Source organism: Lipophrys pholis (assembly GCF_963383615.2).
Source record: "Lipophrys pholis genome assembly, chromosome: 9".
Classification (NCBI taxonomy): domain Eukaryota; kingdom Metazoa; phylum Chordata; class Actinopteri; order Blenniiformes; family Blenniidae; genus Lipophrys; species Lipophrys pholis.
Genome location: NC_137639.1, coordinates 5,946,378 through 5,967,276, shown reverse-complemented (window position 1 = coordinate 5,967,276; position 20,899 = coordinate 5,946,378). Strand labels below are relative to the sequence as shown.

At 43.5% G+C, this 20,899-nt stretch overlaps 2 protein-coding genes across 5 annotated transcripts; one reads left to right on the top strand and one right to left on the bottom strand.

Moving 5' to 3' along the window:
* Positions 1 to 217: 217 nt before the first annotated feature.
* On the bottom strand, positions 218 to 15,636 carry LOC308114279 (grainyhead-like protein 2 homolog). Of its 4 annotated transcripts, none has more exons than XM_080471027.1 (15): positions 15,315 to 15,636; positions 14,671 to 14,857; positions 14,176 to 14,598; positions 14,000 to 14,055; positions 12,325 to 12,574; positions 12,119 to 12,230; positions 10,368 to 10,462; positions 4,041 to 4,199; positions 3,888 to 3,945; positions 3,396 to 3,535; positions 3,284 to 3,321; positions 1,445 to 1,536; positions 1,285 to 1,370; positions 1,142 to 1,206; positions 218 to 976 (listed from the first exon to the last, which is right to left on the bottom strand). In XM_080471027.1, the coding sequence occupies exons 1-15, from the start codon at positions 15,326 to 15,328 to the stop codon at positions 862 to 864; spliced, it is 1,890 nt and encodes a 629-aa protein (XP_080327153.1). In that variant the 5' UTR covers positions 15,329 to 15,636; the 3' UTR covers positions 218 to 861. The 4 variants fall into 4 exon arrangements, with proteins under 4 accessions (XP_080327153.1, XP_080327155.1, XP_080327154.1 ...); XM_080471029.1 differs by having other exon boundaries at positions 254 to 976; positions 14,671 to 14,920; XM_080471028.1 differs by having other exon boundaries at positions 254 to 976; positions 12,325 to 12,571.
* Positions 15,637 to 17,759: 2,123 nt separating this feature from the next.
* On the top strand, positions 17,760 to 20,464 carry LOC308114282 (zinc finger protein 706-like; the record flags this gene model as incomplete). Its single annotated transcript, XM_080471037.1, has 2 exons — positions 17,760 to 17,900; positions 20,369 to 20,464. Exons 1-2 carry the CDS (start codon positions 17,766 to 17,768, stop codon positions 20,462 to 20,464), a joined length of 231 nt encoding a protein of 76 aa, XP_080327163.1. The 5' UTR covers positions 17,760 to 17,765.
* Positions 20,465 to 20,899: the final 435 nt, after the last annotated feature.

Genomic DNA, 20,899 nt, shown 5'->3' with positions numbered 1-20,899 from the left:
ACGTCACAAGTAGTGAGGGTTTTTTTTTCCAGGGTTCCGATTGGCTATCACTGCTTCATGTTTGTTACACTGCCCCCTAGAGGTTTGGCTGCTCGTAGCAGCTCTGAACCGGGTGTTTATGTGGGGGCGTGTTTTAGATTCTTGTAAACAGGGAAGGAATAACAGTTTTTTGTATAATGTAAACGTGAAAAACTTCTTGAAACAAAAAGGCGAAGCTGTACGACGTGTGAACTTTAAAGGCACACAGACGACACACTTTGTACAAAACTATATTTAATGACTCGTTCAAAAGACCTCGTCCACCCTGGAGCCGCAGAGGAAGACTGACATACTAAAGTCAAACACACTGATGACTGCAGAGGACAAAATAAACAATAAATACATGCAGGCAGTAAAACAGTTCAACAGCATCCTGGGGACCAGCAGTCTTCCTCTCTGATGCTGCTTTATGGAATCAATCAATGACCAGCAAGAGGAACCGTTCCTCCGCTGGAACCAACAGAACATTGTCAATATCAAACATTACAAATACCAGCAAATGGCTGATCAACACACTTCTACTTCTACACAAGACTTTGTGAAGCTTTCAAACTTCTCATGATCACGTCAAAGCTCAGAGGATTAAAAAAAAAAGAAAAGAAAGAAAAGGGTCCTGGAGCTTCTGGTTCCCGAGCTGGATCAGCTCACACTCCGATCAATCAGCCACTGAAGATCTAGAACAAAGCTTCGTCGTCTCCTCCCAGCGTGGACTTTTCATTTCACCTCGCCGCTCGGAGACCCAGGTTTCCACTCCACGACTCGTTGCGGTTGGATCGCCGTTCAGACGCCACGCCTCCCGGCAGTCTGGGCCACCGGCCGCCGTCAGATCTCCGACAGGATGACCCGCGTGGTGTCGGCCGAGCTCTCCAGGGCCAGGATGAAGGTGTCCTCGTTGGAGAAGTGCTGGATGACGTGGTCGTCCAGGTTCACCAGCAGCCTGAGGACCAAGTGGGAAGTGTGAGAGTCAGACTGAAGACGTAATGTTACTCTGCCGCCGTCACTTTACGCTCATTTTTAGTGTGTTGGTTTTTTTTTTATTTTACATCTACAGGAAGTTCCACTATCTGATCGATCACTTCGTATGGACGTCCGTCTCGCTCACCCCTTTTTGCTCTTCTGGTAAACTTTGCTCATCTTGGCGACGGGCACGGCGTACTTCTCGGAGATCTGCGAGGGCAGAGTGCAGGTGGAACCTGGTAAACGTGCAGCTCAGACGCTCTAAAGTCAAACGTCATGAACACTCACAGCCTCCATCAGAGCGCGGAGCGTCGGGGAGTGAAGCATCAGGGCGTCGAACACCTCGTCACACTCCTTCCTCACGTAGAGGAGGACTGGGGGAGCCAACGAGACGTCGGGTTTAAATACTGCAAGGGGAAGGACGAAGCCGCGACAAGACACGACTCACCTTTGTTCTCCAATTCTCTTTTGAACTTCTTGGGCTGCGGTGGGCAGACGTTCTCCTCGGGAACGCTGGGAACCCTCTTCATCAGGACGCCTCTGAGGGAAACAAACACCGTCAGAGCGCTGCTGCTGGTTGGAGGTCCGTGGTGCGCCTCCAGCAGGTCCGCTGCAGGGCGGGTCGGAGCAGCTCCAAATGTTTCTAATGAGACACGTTTCATCGCCGCGGCCGTTTCCAAAGTCGTGTAGAGAAAAGTCTGAATCCAGACTGATTTTTTCCACTCATGGAAACTCAGTTCATTTTATCCTCCGTTAGACAGCACTGCTTTAATATCTATATTCTGTCAGCATTTCCAAGACTCATCCAGCCGACATATTAAAATATTGAGGGGGTGTAGTAAATCACTGACCAATCAGCAAACGGCTCCTCAAAACCGGACCTGTTCCATCCTGTCCCGAGTACTCTGACGGATAAACTCTGTATCTAGTATACCAACTATATTTGAGTCCGTTCCCACAGCGTGGCCATAAACAGGCAGGTGTTCAATAAGGATGAAAGCCAGACAACTTCCTGTTTAAAAGAAAAAACTCCCACCAGAAGTTTTGAGAAAGTTTATCACACTACAAACTGGGTGCTCAGACATTTTGTGTTTCATGGAACCTTTTCTTGTTTTTCTTGTATAGAAAAAAAAAAAGACCCCATCGTTTTTGGAGTTCTGTGAAAATGAGCCCATGTTACTGTTTGCATATTTTGTTCGTTACAATATTTCACATCCTTTTTCTCTTGCAAATGTCCTCAGTGGTTTTGTCTTGTTGCCAAATCAAGTTTATTTGTAAGTCCATGTAATTATCCATAAAATGTCGGATTAATTAATGATACAGAAACATGGCAGCAGCAGCGATGGAGCAAAACATAAGAGTTTAAAGTGTTTATCCGTTTGTAAACAGTGCATTTTGTATATTTTCCAAAAATATATCTAAAAAAACTGACCAAAATAGATATGGATCTTTTTTAATTTTTCCTGGCTTTGTAGTGAGGTGAGAGCAGGTGGAGTTTGATTTTATTGTTTGCTGCTTTTTATTAACACACAAAGTTCTTTAAAAAAGTTTCATGTTCAGATGAACAATATGATTGTGATTTAGAAATGCGTTTTCCTCGTGTACATATGTAAACTGCATTCCAAAAATGTTGCAGTATGGAAGTCGTCTGCACTAAAACGGCGTTGGGAGTTAAAGGAAACTAACAACCAACCCAAGTTTTCACTATTCATTCCTTCGACTGTGATTATATAATCGAATCAACAATGGACAACCCTACCCAGGAGCAGGGGTTGCAAAATTCCAGGAATTTTCAAAGTGGGAAACTTTTCATGGGGGAATTTATGTGAATTAATGGAAAGTTACAGGAATAAACCAAGAATTTACTAAGTGGAAGTTTGGCTCTGAATGGGGAGCTATACGAGCATAATCTTGACTAAAACGACCAGATTTCATGTTCAGTACAGTTGAATGTTGACGCCTCTCCTGAACCCCAAACACACAAGCTGCCTGCTGAGACGACCCGGCCCAGCGCACAAGACTAGTGAAACCTGTGGACGACATTAAGAGAAGCCGGGTTTGATGATATGTGGTAGTAATCTAACTACTGTCTAATGTTTAACTTAAATATCACACACAAACACTCAGAGTGTTGAATTTAATCACTTCTACCATGCACGGTGATTCAGACGTTGACGATTCTACATTGATGCGACAAAAACAATCGGTTAGAACAGAGGTTTCCAAAATTCCCCAGCTTGGCTTCCATCTACTGGAGGTTTTCCGGCCCTACCCAGGAGTCACTCACCCCTTCCTGTCCACGTCCCCAGTGCGGAAAGACAACACCTGAAACCAGAGGAGAAAGACATTGAACTAAATGCATGTGGACATTTCCTGCGAGGCGGCGGCTGGTCGGTCACCTGTCCCGCTCGCTGCAGGTTTTCAAAGTAGACGTCGGGGATGAAGAGGACGGGCTGGGAGTCCAGGTCCAGCATGCTTTGGAACAGCGTGCAGTCGGGCTTCTTGACCATGGAGGTCGACTCCGAGCCGACGGGTTTCTCTGAGAGACGGAGACGGCAGGGGAATCAGACCCCGTTGCCAGGCAACCACTAAGGGTCAGGGTTCAGTGAACCCTGACCCTTAGTGGTTGCCTGGCAACAGGGTCAGGTTCAGTAATACTTTTGTTAGGGAAACGTATAAGTTAATTGTATTCGCTTTCAGTCTTAATATTATATTAACATGTATTTCTAGAGAGCGCTCCATCGTTTTTTTTCCCCCCCAAGAGTTTTGATGTCAGCTGCAGACTCTTGATCCAAGGATTGGTAATAAAAACTCTATTCAGTGACTAGAACGATGTGGCCACTGTTCTGATCTATATCAGGGGGGGGTTTGTTTGTGGGTTTTTTTTAAACCTTTGGGTGGTTTCTTGAGCTGCTTCTTCTCCTCGTCCCGGAGTTTCCTCTCAGCTCCCTGAAGAACACCAGGAAAAGCCAGGATGGAAAAAAAAAAAAAAAAGATGCGGGCAGTGTGATTTGTGGACTTGTTGGTTACATCAGACTCCTCACCTTATCGCAGAAGACCTTGATCTGACTGAAGGCTCTGTGGATGGGCCGGCTGCTGCCGCGGTTGTAGCTGTAGGTGTCGATCTGAATGATGAGAGGCATCCCCTTCACGCCCTTCTGCGAGGAGAAGTCCGTGCTCAGAGAGTTCACTGAGATAAAGACCTGGCAAAGGGAAGGAGAAGACAGACACACAATCACAAGGGAGACATTCTGAACATCTTCACAAAGCCAACAATAAACACCCGAAAACGACTGAGATGTCATTTTCCACTTCGAGTTTCTCCACTCTCCTTCATAGGAAGGTTTCAACTTTTCACCGGAATTAGATTTTCAACTCTGGGTTGTGTTTCTAACCACCGTAATTTCCAAACTATAAGCGGCTACCTTTTCCACACAGTTTGAAACCTGCTGCTTAAACAATGATGAAGCTAATTTATGTATTTTTATGGGTTTATAAGCTTCATGCCGCTGATACAAGAGTGACGCATTCAGGTGCATCACGTAACTCCTACTTTTATTTATTTTTTTATTTATAAATATTGTGGATGCGACTTATTCAGGTGCACTCAATAGTCCGGAATTTAGAATACAATTAATTTTGTGAGGAAAAATACAAAAGTTTCACATTTCCTTTGTAAATTTGACTCTTTCCAAAGTCATTCTTCTGGCTGGTTTGAACCTGAAGACCAAGGCTGTATATCTGCTAGCCCTGCTCCACTGTGACAATAACCTTTGCTAAAAGTGGATGAATCTTCACACACTGAGAACCAGAGCGGAAACAATGTAGTGCACTTCCAGCTCCCCCCAAACATGTCTGACGAGTGTCATTTACCTTAAAATGCTCGATTTTAGGGACTGCAGTGTACTGAAAAGCTGCCTGATAAATCTGGGAGAGTATTACGTGACGTCAGCAGCAGGTCGACAAGAGAAGACAAGTCCGATAAGACAGTGGCATCAGTGCATCCTTAATGGATTTCATCTTTTCCAGATATGATAACCGGTAATGGGCAGCTGAGAGCCATAGGCAATAAAAAAATATATATATATATTTTATAGTCAATTTGGTTGGACTACCAAGTCTCGTCCATGTGGACTGGAGTCACGACACCATGGTGGGCAGACGCAGTAGCAACGTGTCAGAAAAGTTGTATTTACACAAAGTCGGACCATTTTCAAGTTTCACTTTGGGAGCAGGTTTTAAAAAAAGTTTGCATTTTCAGTGGCTCCAAAGAACGGTGTGAAACTGCAGCCTTGGAGCAATGCAGGAGCTAGTTGTCCATGTAACTACTGACTTGTTATTGCCAGTAACTAGCAACCAGTTTAATAGAAACAGCAACTGTGTCCAGGTATCAAGAAACCGCAAACAGCGATTTTGTTCCGTAACTCCTTTAGCCTGCCGTTAACTTGCTTCATCGCAGTCTGAGTCATTATTTAACATGTGAACTCGGTCATAAGGTTTCCAGTAATTTGACTCACTATAGACTTTGTTTTCTATCCGGGTGGTTTGCATCAACTGAAAACGAGCAGTCACTCCTCAACCAGTCGGGACAAGTTACGAAGCCAAACAAACTCGGTGGAAGTGAAGATCACTTCTGGAGGCAGGACGGAGCACAGGTCTCTTTACTTTGAAGTCTCGATTTCAACAATGTAAACTCATTATCCGCCGACGTTGTCAAACTACACCGGGATCGAATACCTCGGTAATCATCGTTTGCTCCAAAGAAAGACGTGGAACTCTGGGTCCATTAGACATTTAAGCTTCAAACCCAAACACGCACTCATGAGCAACACTGATGTAAATGTGGATTTTATACTGAATCATCAGTGCGTATTGTTCCAGGCGCCTCGGTAGATAATCCCTCTTTCACAGAGCTGAATACCTGTGAAACTAAAGCTACAGTCAATAGGTTCACTCAGATCGCAGTCAAATCTAATCCATTATCTTCTACTATAAACAGTACTTAGAGCACAAAAAGGTTTGCAGATTAATCTCATACAGTGGAAAGCCTGATTAGTTCATTTGATTAACCCTTTACAGGGCGATCACCGGGTTACAGCTGTGGCTTTTTAACAACCAGCTCAAAGTTGAGATGCAAATAAAAAAAGAAATCTGCTGGAAAGTCAAAATAAATTAATTCAAGTTCTAAACGGGTGAAAATTCTCATTGGACGTCTTCACAAAGCTCTCAGCTTCTGTTGACAGTCTCATCACCACATGCTCCTAAAATAAGTGTTTTTATCAGAAGGTGACATGTTCTGTAATTGTTAAAAGAAAAAACAAAACACTATTTTGCATTAAGTATAGCATTTGCAGGATGCGTCGCAGAGTAAAGTAGGCGTGTTGCGTCTAGATTTATACCTTTTAACGTCAACGTTTCCTCAGTATTGGCTTCCGAGCGCTATGCACTGGCTGCTCTACGAGCCATGACTGTTAAGCATGTCGAGGAAAATTTCATTGTATGAAAAGTGTTGGAAAAATGAAGGTCGATTAATTTGAAAAGTCCCAAAACTTCCTTTGTGATTGATCCTCGTTCGTTTTGAGGATTCGTCAACTTGAACAGACTGGAAGCTCAGACGTCCTCCTCATGCTGCTGTGGTGTCGCGATCGTCCAAGTTTCATTCAAATTGGCTTTAAGCTGACATTGTAGTAATTTAAAAAGGTTATTATGGCACTCTTTTAGCAAGATGAAATTGGACTGTATATGGCCCCTGAAGTAAAACGTGTGCATGAGAGCTTTTGTGCCGTGATGGAACTTCATTCATCGTCTCACACCACAAAAACGTTTCTTATTTTTGTGCCCATCAGACACTAAACGGTCAGCAACTCTCTGGGTTGGCAGCGAGAGAGAAGAGCACATATACTCTGCTGCTCATCCCACAAATGCATGCTTCTTAGAGATATAAAAAGGTAATAAACAGCTTTCCAGTGTTGAGCTCTAAGGTATCGTTCCGAAGAAAGAACCTCCCACAAACGTCCCTTCAGGCGTGTTCGAACACTCGGTGACGGCGTAGAAATTCTCATGATTAAAGCCAAATCACCTGAACATTGTAAACTGCAGCCGAGTCTTCCAGTCAAACCGGCTCAGCAGCTCCAGCAACAAGTCAACGGAGACCAATAACAGTGGATATTCCTCACCGCAGCCCAACAACGTTCTCACTGCACAGCGTCGTGTCTCAACCTGAAGGGGTGACGGCCGATTGGTGGAGAAGCCACGAGCGCACCAGCCTCCTACACACCCCCACAACACCTCCAGACCCCAGCGAGCAGCCACTTCACTCCGAGACGTGCCGGGAAAAACAATCACAAGTCCTCCCCCTACAAAACGTAATTCACACTGTCCTACAAGAAGGATGCCCACGGTTGCCCGGCAACAGCTCAACTACGCCCAAAAACGCAAAGCATGTGCACCTAGTCAAATTACATCTAGAAATGTGAATTTCCAGGTTTCACTTCACAGTATTGGATGAATTTACAGCGGCAGCATGAAGTCTGAGTGACAGCCCATCTCTTATCTGTGCTTTTCACATTTCCTTGAATTAACTAGTCATGGGGCCAACATCACAATGAACACATCAACTTTCTAAAATGTGCTCGGTAAAAATGAAAGATATAGAAAGTAAATCTAGAAGCCAAACAAATGCACAGTTTGTAGATCTGGTCGTCTTCATGCTTGATCAAGAGGTTTTGTAGTGGAGATTCACCGTTTTGTGTGATCATTAACCATCTGTATTAGTAAGTTACACTCAACTTCAGAGTCTTAACTTCTTGTCTGCTCTGTTGGAAAAGCGCCGTCAGTTTTTTTGTTTGTTTTTTACTCCTTCAATGTGAAACGATAAAAACACCTTGCAAAGCTGGAATCCAGCATGCGTTTCACTTTTTAAGTCAAAGTTCTGCCACAGGCCACTTCTGCATCCTCCAACAATAAATCTTCAGTTTCAGGAGGCAAAATAAAAGATGGAAGGCAGCGAAGCAAACGTCGCTCACGGTGGGAACGCACCGTTTGAACTGGAAAAACTCGGACTTACATAAGAGATGTATAAAAAAAATAAATTAAAAACATTGAAACAGTCCATCAAAATGAAAACTCAAGGAATTTTCTGACAATTCTCATGTCTTGAGGGATGATGGAATTAAAAAATGTGTAATAATTCAGCCATGCCACATGATGCAACAATGTCAGTGGTTGCGTGATTCTGAATTTAACATGTTGACGACCAGAGTCTTTTCAAAGAATCTCTTCATGATGCAAACATCAATAAATATGACTAGAATGGATCTGGTACATCGTCCTGAAAATTAAGCATCAGGTTTATGCTCTAAAGAACATTTTTTACTTTAAATTTGCAATCCCAGCAATTGTGTGTGTAAACAATCTATAGTCAGGTCAGTTAACCTTGGCTTTACTTTAGATTTCTTATACCAGAGGTGCCAGGTGCTCGAGGCCTCATGCTGTGCCTTGAGGAGATACAAAATCTTTTGTCAGTGATTGTAAATTAGAAATCATGTTGAGTTGAACTTCCATCCCAGTTTTTCTTAAACTGAAAACTTTGCATCCACCAGGACGAGCAACAAACTCCTTAGTTTCATCACCTGCTTTCCACAGGGAGGTTGATGGTCTGCTGCACCAGTATTGCAGTTGGAAAGAAGAGGAGTTGTCATTGTTAATGTTAGATTTCTATTAATAAGATAAAACAATAAACAATGTTGCTTCAGTATGACAACATGTCAGCAGCTGAAAAAACAAGTCAATTAAAAACGGTTCTGTAATCAACCTATAACACTTTAGAATCCAGGCCCTACTGCAAAGCCCAATTCTTGCCTTTGCAGGACAGTACCAAATTCTAAAGACCAAGTACGGTGGTTTGTTTTGTCATTTAGAATCTTGAAGCATCCAAAGATCGTCGAGGGAAACGGATTGAGCAGCACATTTGGAAAAAATGGGTCATCAGTGTAGTAAAAGGTGAGAACCATCTTTCCCTGCTCAGGTCTCAGAGCAGCACCAGGTCCACTACACTTCCAAGTACATGGATTAAAAAAAACCTTTTGCTCTCTGTCGTTTTAAAAGGTTTCAAGGTCATTCCACCATTTGTCCCCTTTTACACTGCAACGTCTACACAACTGGGAGCCACTGAACATACAACTTTTTGAAAATTCTCCAACTCCGTCTGTGTGTAGACGGCGAGAATGCCGCTACCGCTCATAGGAAATGGCCTGGCATTCTGACTACGTCATTTTCAGAGTTTCTGTCGTTTCCGTGTAAACTGACATGGTTTTGAAAACGTTGACATGGAAATGTCGCGTAAATGGGGAGTGGGAGAGTCACGTTTTGACACCTCTACTTTAGAATAGACCAATCCATCCCTCCAGAATGAGGCTCACCGTGTTGACCATGTCTGGTGTCCAAAGCCTAGAGTCACTAAATCCATTGTAGGATCAACCAAAAGAGTTCAGAGTCTAATGAAATTTTCCAACCGAGAGTTTCAGGATTCTATGTTAAAGTTTTGGATGACCATTTTGAAGGATTCGTTTTCAGTAGTTCATTAATTGGCTGTGTTGTGTTCACACAGGAAGGAGATGAACCTTTTAGAAAAATCAGTCACTCTGCACCAACATCTGTAGGACAAGGTGAAACTGAGCCGATGATGGAGCAGACTGAAGACGTTCATATCGACGGAAAAGACTGAAACTCTCCCATTGAAACTGGAGTTTCGGACTTCAAAAAAGGTAAATCGACAATTTAAACTGGGCAAGAAAATGTTTTTTTTTTTGTTTTTTTAAATGGACGTGGACGTTTATGAGGCAGAGACGATATTAATGGGAATGTAGGACCGAGTGTTCTCAGGCTCAGCTCCATATTACAGATTAGGAAAACGGGCGCATGTCTTTTGCTGCATCAAGTTGGATCCTATTCGTTTTATCTAAGTCAGCATTGCTTTATTCACCATTCAGGTCGGAGCACATCGAGCTGCAACAGCTTGTCTTCTGACGCCGAGTGTGAACTTTAGGACAACAGTGATATCGCTCACCGTCTGAGAATGGATCGTTCCTCATCTGCTGCAGAGCCACAGCAGCAATATGATGCTGCAATAGCACATTATTGTATTTAGGTATTTTGGCAATGTCCTGGCCTTAAAAAAAAAAAAAGAAACACCATTTCAGGGATGAAAAGGTGTCTTAATCATTTACCAGCAAATGTAAAAAGCTGCAACTACCCATCTAACAGACTGTTGGAGGAGAACATAGACGAAAGATGTTGATCCCAGAATTCAAAAATCAGACAAGTTGGACCAAAACAGAAGAGTCTGTACGGAAATGCTATTTTTTTTTTACCTTGGCTTCTTCACCGACGTCCCACGTGAAAGACACAGCGTTGTAGGCAATTTCCTCGATGTTCCCGATGCTGCTGATGCTCTCCTTGTAGTCGGCTGCATGTGAAGCGAGGAAACAAAAGGAAAGGCGCTTTGCAACAGATTCTGGAATTTTCCAACAGGAAGGCAACATTGAGAAAAATGGCTGAAATATCTGCTCCGTCTTCGAGACTGCTTTATAAACCTCAGGGTGTACAGAATAATCCATGCAGAGGGAGAACATGCAAATCCGAGACAGGAAAGCTTCCAAAGCCAGCCTGTAATTGCCGATACTGTCATGAGTCAACCACTGCACCATGGTGTGGCCCTGAATGCATCAGAGATTCAGTTTTATAATTGTAGGTTATTTCCAAAACCGACCGAGATCCCAACATGACACAAAGTCTTATTATACCTAAATCTAAAGTCCACATCTAAAGTCCAGCGCATTGTTGAAAGGAGTTGGTCCTATTTACTTATAATCAGTGGTGTTTTGGATAAAACGTCAAATAAGCTGATCTGTCTGGTTTCTTTAAGAACCACGTGCCCCGATTTGTTTCTACTTGTCCGCTAATGAAAGTAGCTCCCCTGTAAGAAACATCACAATATCTTCTGCTGTCAGGTCTCGTCCTTAAAATACACAAAGATCCTGCCGTTGAGTGAAACAGCAGGAATTTAAAAAGAATGCGACGCTTCTCATAGCAAGATTTGGTAAATCGCTGCCTGTAACATCCACACGTTGTGGAGCAACTGGGAGACGAGCAAGTTGCAGTCAGGATGGGTGAGATTAAATCAACATATCAATATATGATCGAATCAATCCTCTCAGTGATTACGGCTCCCTCACCGTAGCATAATAAAAACACATTCAACTAGAACTGCTGGAGGTTGAGCTCATTCTATAGAGCAGGGGTGTCAAACGTAAAGCCCGTGGGCAAGAGAGTGTTTATGTTGAGATTGTCTAGATTTTCACAAAACCAAAGAATTACTACTAAAAATGACAATTGAATCATGTATACTTTGTGCCACAAAGAAAAACATTAGTTTGTTTAAATTTAAACATTATTACGGTACCATTTTACCTGTCCGGCCCACTCCACATGAAATTGGGCTGAATGTGGAAAACAAACTAAAACGCATTCAACACTGCTGCTATAGGCGAACCAGCCAAATCATTAATGGACTTTCAACTTCAACCATGTGCTGGTACCGGTTCCACCGTCCTGGATCCATATACATTTCTTTATTCTTAGAAATTATCCCCTCGTTTTCCAGTAGAAAATCTATTTCAGTCATGTTTCCTGCATCACAATAGAAACCTGTTCACCCGACAATTCAATTCACAAATGAAGTTTCTGTGAAATGCAGACTGTTCAACGGAACGGGACAGATGTTGTACAAGGAATACATGACTTCTCCCACCACAGGTCGAGGCCTGTCTCCTGCAGATCGTTCAGGATATGGCTACAGTCCAGGCCCCCGCCCACTCCTCCCGTCACCGTTCATGTCAACGCTCACTCATTGGCTGCGTCTTCACGGGATTTCTGTGGGAACTGGGGCTCGACTGTTATTTAAATTGTTTTGGATTTCGCCTGAGAATACACAACAGGATCCTCGTCAAGCCTCCTGCAGGTCTGTCGCCTGCGGACTCGCCCCGTCTTTGTACCTGTGTGGGGCTTAGGTCACAAACGACAGCAGCTGTAGTCAAAGATCTGGAGGAAACGATCATCTCACCGATGTCCAGGACTCTCTGCTTAGCAGTGGGCTGGCGGGAGTGCCAGTATTTCCAATTCTTCAGCTGCTCCTCTTTGCCCTTGTCCTCTCCAAAAACCACCATGACGACACTCTGTGTAGAGGGGGTGAACGTGAAACCGCATGCAGTCAAGGGTTTCATATGCTGTCAAACTCTGTCCCTGCTGCTCCCTGTCCACCTCACTCACCTGAACAATACTGTCCCGTGGTAGCTGGCAGCTGTCTGCGTACTGCTCGGCGCTGGACGCCTTTCCCGACAGAGACGGCGTCGCTCCACTGCGCTTCAGCTTGTCCTCGGTTGGACAAAGGGACGATCCGATTCCGAGGTCAGACAGCGTCAGAGCGTAGAACTGGCCCCGGTTCAGATAAATCATGGGTCCGTCTTCTTGCCGCGGCCGCAGGGACATGCTGGCGTCCAAACTGTACTGGAACCTGCTGCTGTGGGAAGGACAGACAGTGAGCGATGCACTTCCCCCGACATGCAACTGAAAACATAGTTTTGTCTAAATACAAGAGCAGAAATTGGACATGAACATGGCTATTGCACTTCAGATTTATCCAATAAGCAGCTTTAACTACACAAGAATCAACTCAATGAAAACAGTAAAGACGAGTGAGGAGCACTTCTCCTCCGACAGTTTGCCTCCAGGCTTGTCCCTCTCTGTGTGGAGTTTACATGTTTTCCCTTATACATGTGTGGGGGTTTTGACACGATCCAAAGACATGCCCGTGAGCTAAACTGGTGACTAACTCCTCTGTGGGTGTGGATGAGGGCGTCTCTCTCTCTCTGCGTCTGTCTCTCAGCCGTGCCACGGGCTAGCAACCTGCTCAGCGTTAGCTAGGATAAACTGAAACCCCCAAAACCCAGACCAGGATGAATGAAATGGAGGAAAAATCTCACATGGATTCAGATCACGTGTCAAACAAAAGGCCCGTGGGCCAAAAGCGGTCGGCCAAACCACCAAGCAAATGGTAAAAATTGCAAGTCGTGGCTCAGTGCTAGAGTCGGTCGTCCAATAACCGGAGAGTTGGCAGTTCGCGTCCCACTTAATCAAAAAGTCATTGTTGTTGTGTCCTTGGGCAAGGCACTTTACCTCGTATGAATGTTGGTGGTGGTCGGAGGTGTTTTAACAAACTACTAACAAACTTTTAACCTTTGCGTTGGCGCAAAATGGCAGCCACGCCTCTGTCAGCATACCCCAGGGCCGCTGTGGCTACAACGTAGCTTACCATCATTGGTGGGACTGGTGTGAATGAATAATGATCTCTGTACGTGCTTTGAGTCAGCGCGAAAAAAGCACTGTATAAATCCAAGCCACTATTATTATTAGGAATTTTTAAGACAGTTCTTAAGAGCAGGGGACGCGACAACACCGAGACCTGAGGTATCCGGCGCTGCCATGAAAGGTAGCAACCTCGTTGCTATCAAACTAGCCTCAGAGCAATGCTGTCAGGGTGAGTTTGTTAAAACACCTATAATAGAACAGCTATAGGAGAAGCTTTTTGGGGACATTTCACTGTATTTTGCACCCGACTGTTTCATTAAAATTGGCTTTATGTTAAGATGTAGTCATTTTCAGTAGTAATTGTTTGGTTTTGTGAAAATAGACATTTTCATCACATATACGCTGCACGATAACAAGAAAAAACCGTAAAGATGAAAGTGCCTAATAAATTTGGTGCCTAATAAATACCTTCATATTTCAGATAATAGCGTGGACAGATGTGTTGGTCCCTCTCACCCTGTCAAACTAAAGTCACATTGCTGCAAAGAGACACTTTTGACTTAAAAATAACCATTTGATTTTGGTATTTTTGTGCAATTTGTCATTAAAACCATTTGTGTGATTTTTAGTAACGTACGCTGAAAGGATGGAGTGAGAGGCATCAATTCCTGCGGAGAGACTTCTGTGATACACCTGCAGAGAAAAAAATAAATGCTGTGTGATTGAAAATTGCCGGACACAGCCACGCAAAACAAATATGAAAAGGATTAAATCCAAATCTCTGTCTCCCTCTCCTCAAATGACTGGTCTGACCTCTTTTTTCAAAGTATCCTCAAACGAGTCCAGAGAGCTTCGCCGGCCCTTTTTAATACAGCCAGTGAGAGGCAAGTCATAGCGGCTCTGCTCGAAGACCAGCCTTTTCTCTTCTCTGGGGTCGTCTGGGTAGGAGCCACTACCTCCACAGTCCAGCGTGGACGTCTGGTTCTCCGTCCTGATCAGGGGACGAGGCCCGCCGTCTCCACCTTGGACTCCCGAGACGTTTCTGGCCTCAGACTTTGAGCCCAGATGTCCGATAGTGCTGTAGTTGCTGGAGAGGTTGACGGGGATGGACGTCAGAGCCTGGACGTATTGGTTGAGTATATCCTGGCTCGAGCGCTTCTTGAGCTCCATTACGGAGTAGTCGATGGGTTTAAAACCAGCGGTCGTACACTTGGTTTCCCTGGGAGCCTGACAGTGCTAAAGTCCACACAGAGAACAAGATTAGAAAGTGCCCTCTCTCATTTTGGCTTCTAGTAAAGCCCGTCTCACCTTGTAGTAGTCGTAGAGCAGTCCCAGAGTGGCGGCACCGTCCTCGTCTCCGTTGATGCTCATCATGGCCTTGGTGGCAGCCGTCAGCGGGTTCTCCATGTAGTTCCTCCAAGCCTGGTCCTCGCAGCTGAACACCCTGCAGGAAGGTGCAGACGCCTCGTTTGGTCCCACTATCGGCTGCCGTTTACTGAGAGAGGAGAGACGAGGCAAGAGAAGTCAGCAGCTCGGCCTCAGGCGGTTTCTCACCAAACTGCAAAGTAATTGACAGAAACATGTGAGGCGTGTTTATTTAGACTCACTTCTGAGGAATAGCTGCTTGTGTTCATCACAATTAAACAAAGCAGACTGGCTGCAGGCTGAAAGTAACCATTTTACACTTTCACAGTTTTTATAGCCAAAAATTATATTAAAATAACTCAATTACCTGCAATTCAATCAGTTTAAGTTCTGCTGAAGAAAATAATGAAGTAAAAAAAACTATTTTGTGATTTGTGTTATGACTACTGTATTTTACTCAAAACTTTTAATATAACAAAAGCGTGGGAATACTAATCACAAGGAAATTGTATAGACAGTTAAGACACTGACATATGCCATTCTTCTTTAGTAAAGGGTAAAACTGTAATAGAAATGTTTTCACTTACCTGTCCACGTCCATATTGCATCCAGCGCTCTGATGTTTTTAAAGACTTGCTTGAGGACAGGGCTTTCTACCATGAGCAGGTTCACGTTGTCCGCAGGACAAAGTCTCTAAATGACTTCACAGAAAACCACCAAATAAAACCATCTGTATCCTTGTCCTCTGGTAGTGATTCCGCGCTGACTGACGTCAATTCAAATCACTTTAAAGCGTTAAGGTCCCTCGCGTGGCACATGTTGGGTTTTCTAATTGTTTGGAGGTTAATAACCTGAGAGGTGTGAGCAGACCAGCACCAGGAGACGCTGCGTAAAGACGCATGTGAACCCGCCCGTCTGACTGGTTGGAATGCTTTTACGCAGGTGGAATACTCGCACACCATTGGTTAATCCCGATCAGAACGTTGTGACCGTTTGTATGAAACCAAAAAAAAAAAAAGTATGTCAATACAGCTTTTTCTATCTTTTGGGCGATTCTAAATCAACATCTTTTGGTTCTATCGGTTCCAGCATGAAAAAGTGCAGGATGAGAAAATGCAGCATTTTCACTCAGTTGCAATTTGTTTTCTTTTTTCTTTCAGGTAAATTGATATTCATAAATATATTATGTATATTTGCAGAGTTAACCAAACAATACCCGTAGTTTTACACATAAAGTATACCGTGTGTGTACAGTTGGAGGAAATTGAACTGTCAGGGCAGAGTTGATTTTACTGTTGTACTGTGACACCTTGTGGTAGGCAGTCCAGCACGAGGTCCACAAAAGCTTTAATTCAAACACAAGTTTCCAAAAAAGTCCCTTTTTTAAACAAGGAGGTTTCATAATTAATCATTTTTAGTATAGTTTTAAAAGGTTTTCTCATTTCCATAAGGAATAATGAAACTGATGATGCCTTTCAGACTCTCAACGACACATAGAATAGAATAGAATAGAATAGAATAGAAAAGAATAGAATATAATAGAATAGAATAGATATTGAATATTATTAATCCCAGGAGGAAATTCTTCAGTAGGAAAGAACAAATACAAACGCAGTAACAGGGGTCTGTAGTTTGGTAGAATCCCACTTGATCTTTCCTCTCTTTACACAGACTGCATAAAATCATGGTTTAAACTGATTCTCCTGATTCGGGAATGAAATGGGGGGAAAACGTAATGTATATATTACATGCAGGAAAAAAATGTCTGACCAAATGTCTGTATGAATTTTATAAATGGAACATGAATTTATGATGTATTTGTGTGAGAGAAAGAGAGACAGAGAGAGACACAGAGAGAGAGAGAGAGAGAGAGAGAGAGAGAGAGAGAGAGAGAGAAGAGGGTGAATATATGACAGAAAAGTCTGAATCTTGAAACTGACAGACAACATTTAAAAAGTATAAGATAATTTTGAGTGGTCTTTTTCGCGATTTGAATATTTCACAGTTTTTGAAGCGGTCCATGAAGGCAGCATGAGTTTCCTGCGCATGCGCGCCAGTGAGGTCAACTCTGTCCGGAGGTTTCATCCAGGATTACCAACTTTATTTCTATTAAGTCGACTACCTTCACTGACAAGCTTGTTACTGGTAAGACGTTTGCTGAATCGTACAGATGTTATTCTTTTTGTTCCTCCTCACATTCGTATGCTCTGCACGCGTTTTTCCATCCACCGAACTCGCCAAGCCGCTGAGACAGTGAGTGGTGTTACGGATTAAATGGTTTCGCTGTCACTTGGTGTCCGACTTCCTGTGTTTCCGCTCGTTACGGCAAATGTTAAGAACTTGATAGAAATCCGTAACTGTCCCTGTGGAGTCCGCTTAACCGCATTTACAATACATGTTCTTAATGTCGTGCCTTTTGCGAGTCTTATTCTATCATATCTGCTGATACGAGCAGTAAGAATGGCAGCTAAAGGAAATCGGTCACCAGTTAACAGTGAAACCAATTAATCCGAAACACCAGCTACTTCGTTCTTGTTTATGAATGTGTCCTGAATTACTTGCACGTTACGTCTGTTTGTTGTCCATATTAATGCACTAAAAGATTGGAGTCTTGTCATTTTAACACATCTTTCTGGTGATCATAACTAAAAGCCACTGTTGAACCAAATACTTGCTGAAGTTGGCTAAGTACTACATAAGTACTGCACATCTCCATCACCCGGAGTCACTCACATACAGAACAACTTCTCTCCGTCTGTTGAAGAGCTGTTTTTATGCCCTAAACATTAATATTTAACCTCCTTCTCACTGCTGTCTTGTCTATCAGCGGTGTTAAAGTGTCAAATAGTGTTGCTTTATTCAAAGCCTTGATGTATCTTAACAGTTTTGTTGTTGTTTATGTGATTTCCACTCCTCTCATGTTGACCATGTCCATCACCTCCTGCAGTCCACTCCTTCCTGCGATCTCGGCTCTATAAGCATCCCCAGCTTATGGCTCATCAGAATCCCGTGTAATTTCTTCAGGTGTGACGTCAGATATGGCCCGTGGGCACCAGAAGTTTCAGTCCCAGCAGACAAATGCCAAAAAGCAGGCGGAGATCAAGAAGAGCAAAGGCCATACCCAGAAGACAGCCGCTAAGGCTGCTTTAGTATACACGTGCATCTCAGGTTGGGTATGTGCTTCAGCTTAAACTGAAACTCTTGAGTGTGAAGTTAGGACGGGAGGCTGGTAAATGAGTTATACTGGTTAATAGTAAAATTACATTTTATGTGAAAAGTATGTGTCCGAGAAAGTACAGCAGGAGCCAAATCATCCTCACTTTGCATCATGGTGTCTTTTGGAGTGCTGTTTAAAATATCAGCAGGAAGTGAGCCAGGCAAAGTATGAGTTCTGTTTGGTTAGTTGATGACCAACTATACAGGAGTTTACTTTTCCAGCTATTTTTAGCTTCTGCCATTATTAGGATGTTGCATCATTTACAGCCTCCAGCTGACTCGCTCATCCTAACCCTAACTCAATTTTGAGTGAAAATGTAAAGATTTACTTTGCAGAGACGTTCCATTTATCCCCACAGAGACATGAATCTCCATGGGCAAACGCACACGCACCCACATAGACAAAGAAATGGTCTTCTGGCACATTTCATTTACTTCCACTCGTATTCTGCAGACTTGCACGACATCTTCATGCAATAACCACAAGCTTTCACGTTGGGAGTCACTGAAAACTCACTCATATCACACACATCTGATTGGGATATGTGACTTGTTGTCCAGAGTTTTATGACGATACACTCAATACATTCGGGTGTGTTGAAGCAGGAAGGCATTGAATATGCGTTTACTGAACACCTTAAAATATATCCCAGTTTTTGTGTGTTGCGGATAACTGTACATCCATAAAGTTCTCTGCCTTGCTCGTTGGGCGACCTCTCAGCTCAAACCCGTGGCATTTGGTCCACGTTCTACTGAGATTGCTTTTCACGCTAAATTCAGGCCACGCCGGGGCTCAACGATTGCAGGTTAGTTTGGCTGCGGCACCGAAGTCCAACCAAAACCTCAAATACCGACTGTGTGAAAACGCCATGGACAATCCTGCACTTAAAACATTGTTGTGTGTCACTGACTTCATACTGTGGTTGTAGTGTGGTTGTTGAGTGGTGCATCCAGTAGAGGGCAGTGTGATGTAGGGGAATGTAATACGGGTGATCAACAGTGCCACTAACTGTGTTTTTATAGCTTCTCTGTCCCAATGCCCAGGCGTGGTAAAGTCGTAGATATGCTTGTATCCACCATTTCTTTTTTCTTGCTTCTTTTGCTGGTCACACATGAGCGATACTGTGCAACGCCGCCCCATGACCATCAGCGGTATTACTCAGTTCGCTACACATCCACAGGCACCCTGGATATGTACCAAATCATGTACGTTATGAGTGCAGAAGACAGATGAAACGAATGTCTGTTTAGTGTTGGACATATATAGGGCTTTTACACTGTGATATGCTCAATCTTAATCAAATATCCATGACTTGGATTAAGGTCAGGATTTGTTTCTATTTCCTGTTCAGTGATTCTTTTATGCTGCTGGATTGCCTGTTTTTCACCTGTTTGTTCTCAAACGCCAAGGAGTGTCATCACAAACCCACATTTCTGACAATGATTCAAACATCCCTCTCATGAATGTCGCAGTAATATTCAGAAATAATCATTCCTTTTTATTTAGGCTCCGTTTTCCCGTTTAAATTGAGAACTAATTGTTTCTGCGTTTTTGTGTCGGAAAAGTTTCAACAGCAACGTTTGAAAAGTGATGCCCGTTTGCAAACAGCAGGAAAACTGAAAACAAGGGAGTATTCATGTTGGGCCACTAGTAGGAGCTGTTGTTTGGTTTTGTAATGAAGCCACACACATGCACGCTGAGAGAAATGTGCTATAAACATTAACAACGGGAGTATACGGATACTCTTAAGGACAGACGATAAAGTTGGATTGCACGTACGAGGAGCTCTCAACTCTAAAACAACCAAGGCCCAGGAGCAGGTTGACTGGGAGTCATGTTATTGACCTTCTATTCAGGAATGCGCAGAAAAACTACGAGGGCCGTGGAGCGCATGAGCAGTAGCGTTTCAGATTGCGATTCCCCCGTTTCCATGGAGACGGAGTCAGTGTTTTCAAAATGTCTGTGTTTCAGTGTCTCTGAGCACTGTTGTTGTATAAACGGACAAAACGCAGTGAAAGTTTTCTGTTTTTACGTTACAATGTTTTCTTGTAAGCAGGCCGTCAGTGTGCCTAGTATGAGTGGCAGCCCTTCAGCCTGATGATACTTCCACCATGTTGTACAATGGGCAGGCTGGGTTTTTCTCTTCTTCGTCTGGTGACCTCATCTTTACTCCTCTCTTATCAAGAGATAGTGTGTTCGCTGCCGTGCTTCGCCACCTGCCCGGACAGCAGACACTCCCTGTCAGCCTATTTAGAACACTGCTGCCAGATTAGTGGAGGAGATGATACATTTCTCTGTTGTTTCACTCTCTGGCTTCCTGAATGTGGCAGGAAAACAAGCATCTTTTGAGCTGTTCGAAGCAGCTTCACCGATCGAGCCGTCAATTCATGTTACTCATGTTGTCTTCTGTTGTTTTGGTTCCAGACCCAACTGCCTGGCATGAAGACCTTCAAGCAGCACTTTGAAAGCAAACATCCAAAGTCCCCGACGCCCTCGGAGCTGCTGGGCGTGGACGCGTAACACTTTAACCCACGTTTCAGTGGGACAGCTGAAGCAGATTCAGGACGTTTTACTCTTGAAAAGCCACGAGAAAATATTATGTGTATACAATGTACACTGATTTTTGTTTGTTTGCATGATTTTAAGAGAAGTGTATCATTAATGTTGACATGAATATACTATTGGACTACACCAGTATTTAAATCCTGCATGGCTTCACTCATCATGTGCAGTTATAAAAACTGACCAGAGAGGGCGCTGCTGGTCTGCTCATGACAAACCTGCTGCAGAAATCCTTTCTCTTGACACTTTCTGTGCTTTATCAGCTGCAGGGTCAAAGTTTGCACTGGGTGATGTTAATGTAGATGAGCTACTCATGACTCATTTCCAGTTTGTCATCATTCTAACATAACAGAAGCACAGCTGTAGTATTTGTTGAAGAATTAGTTGACCACT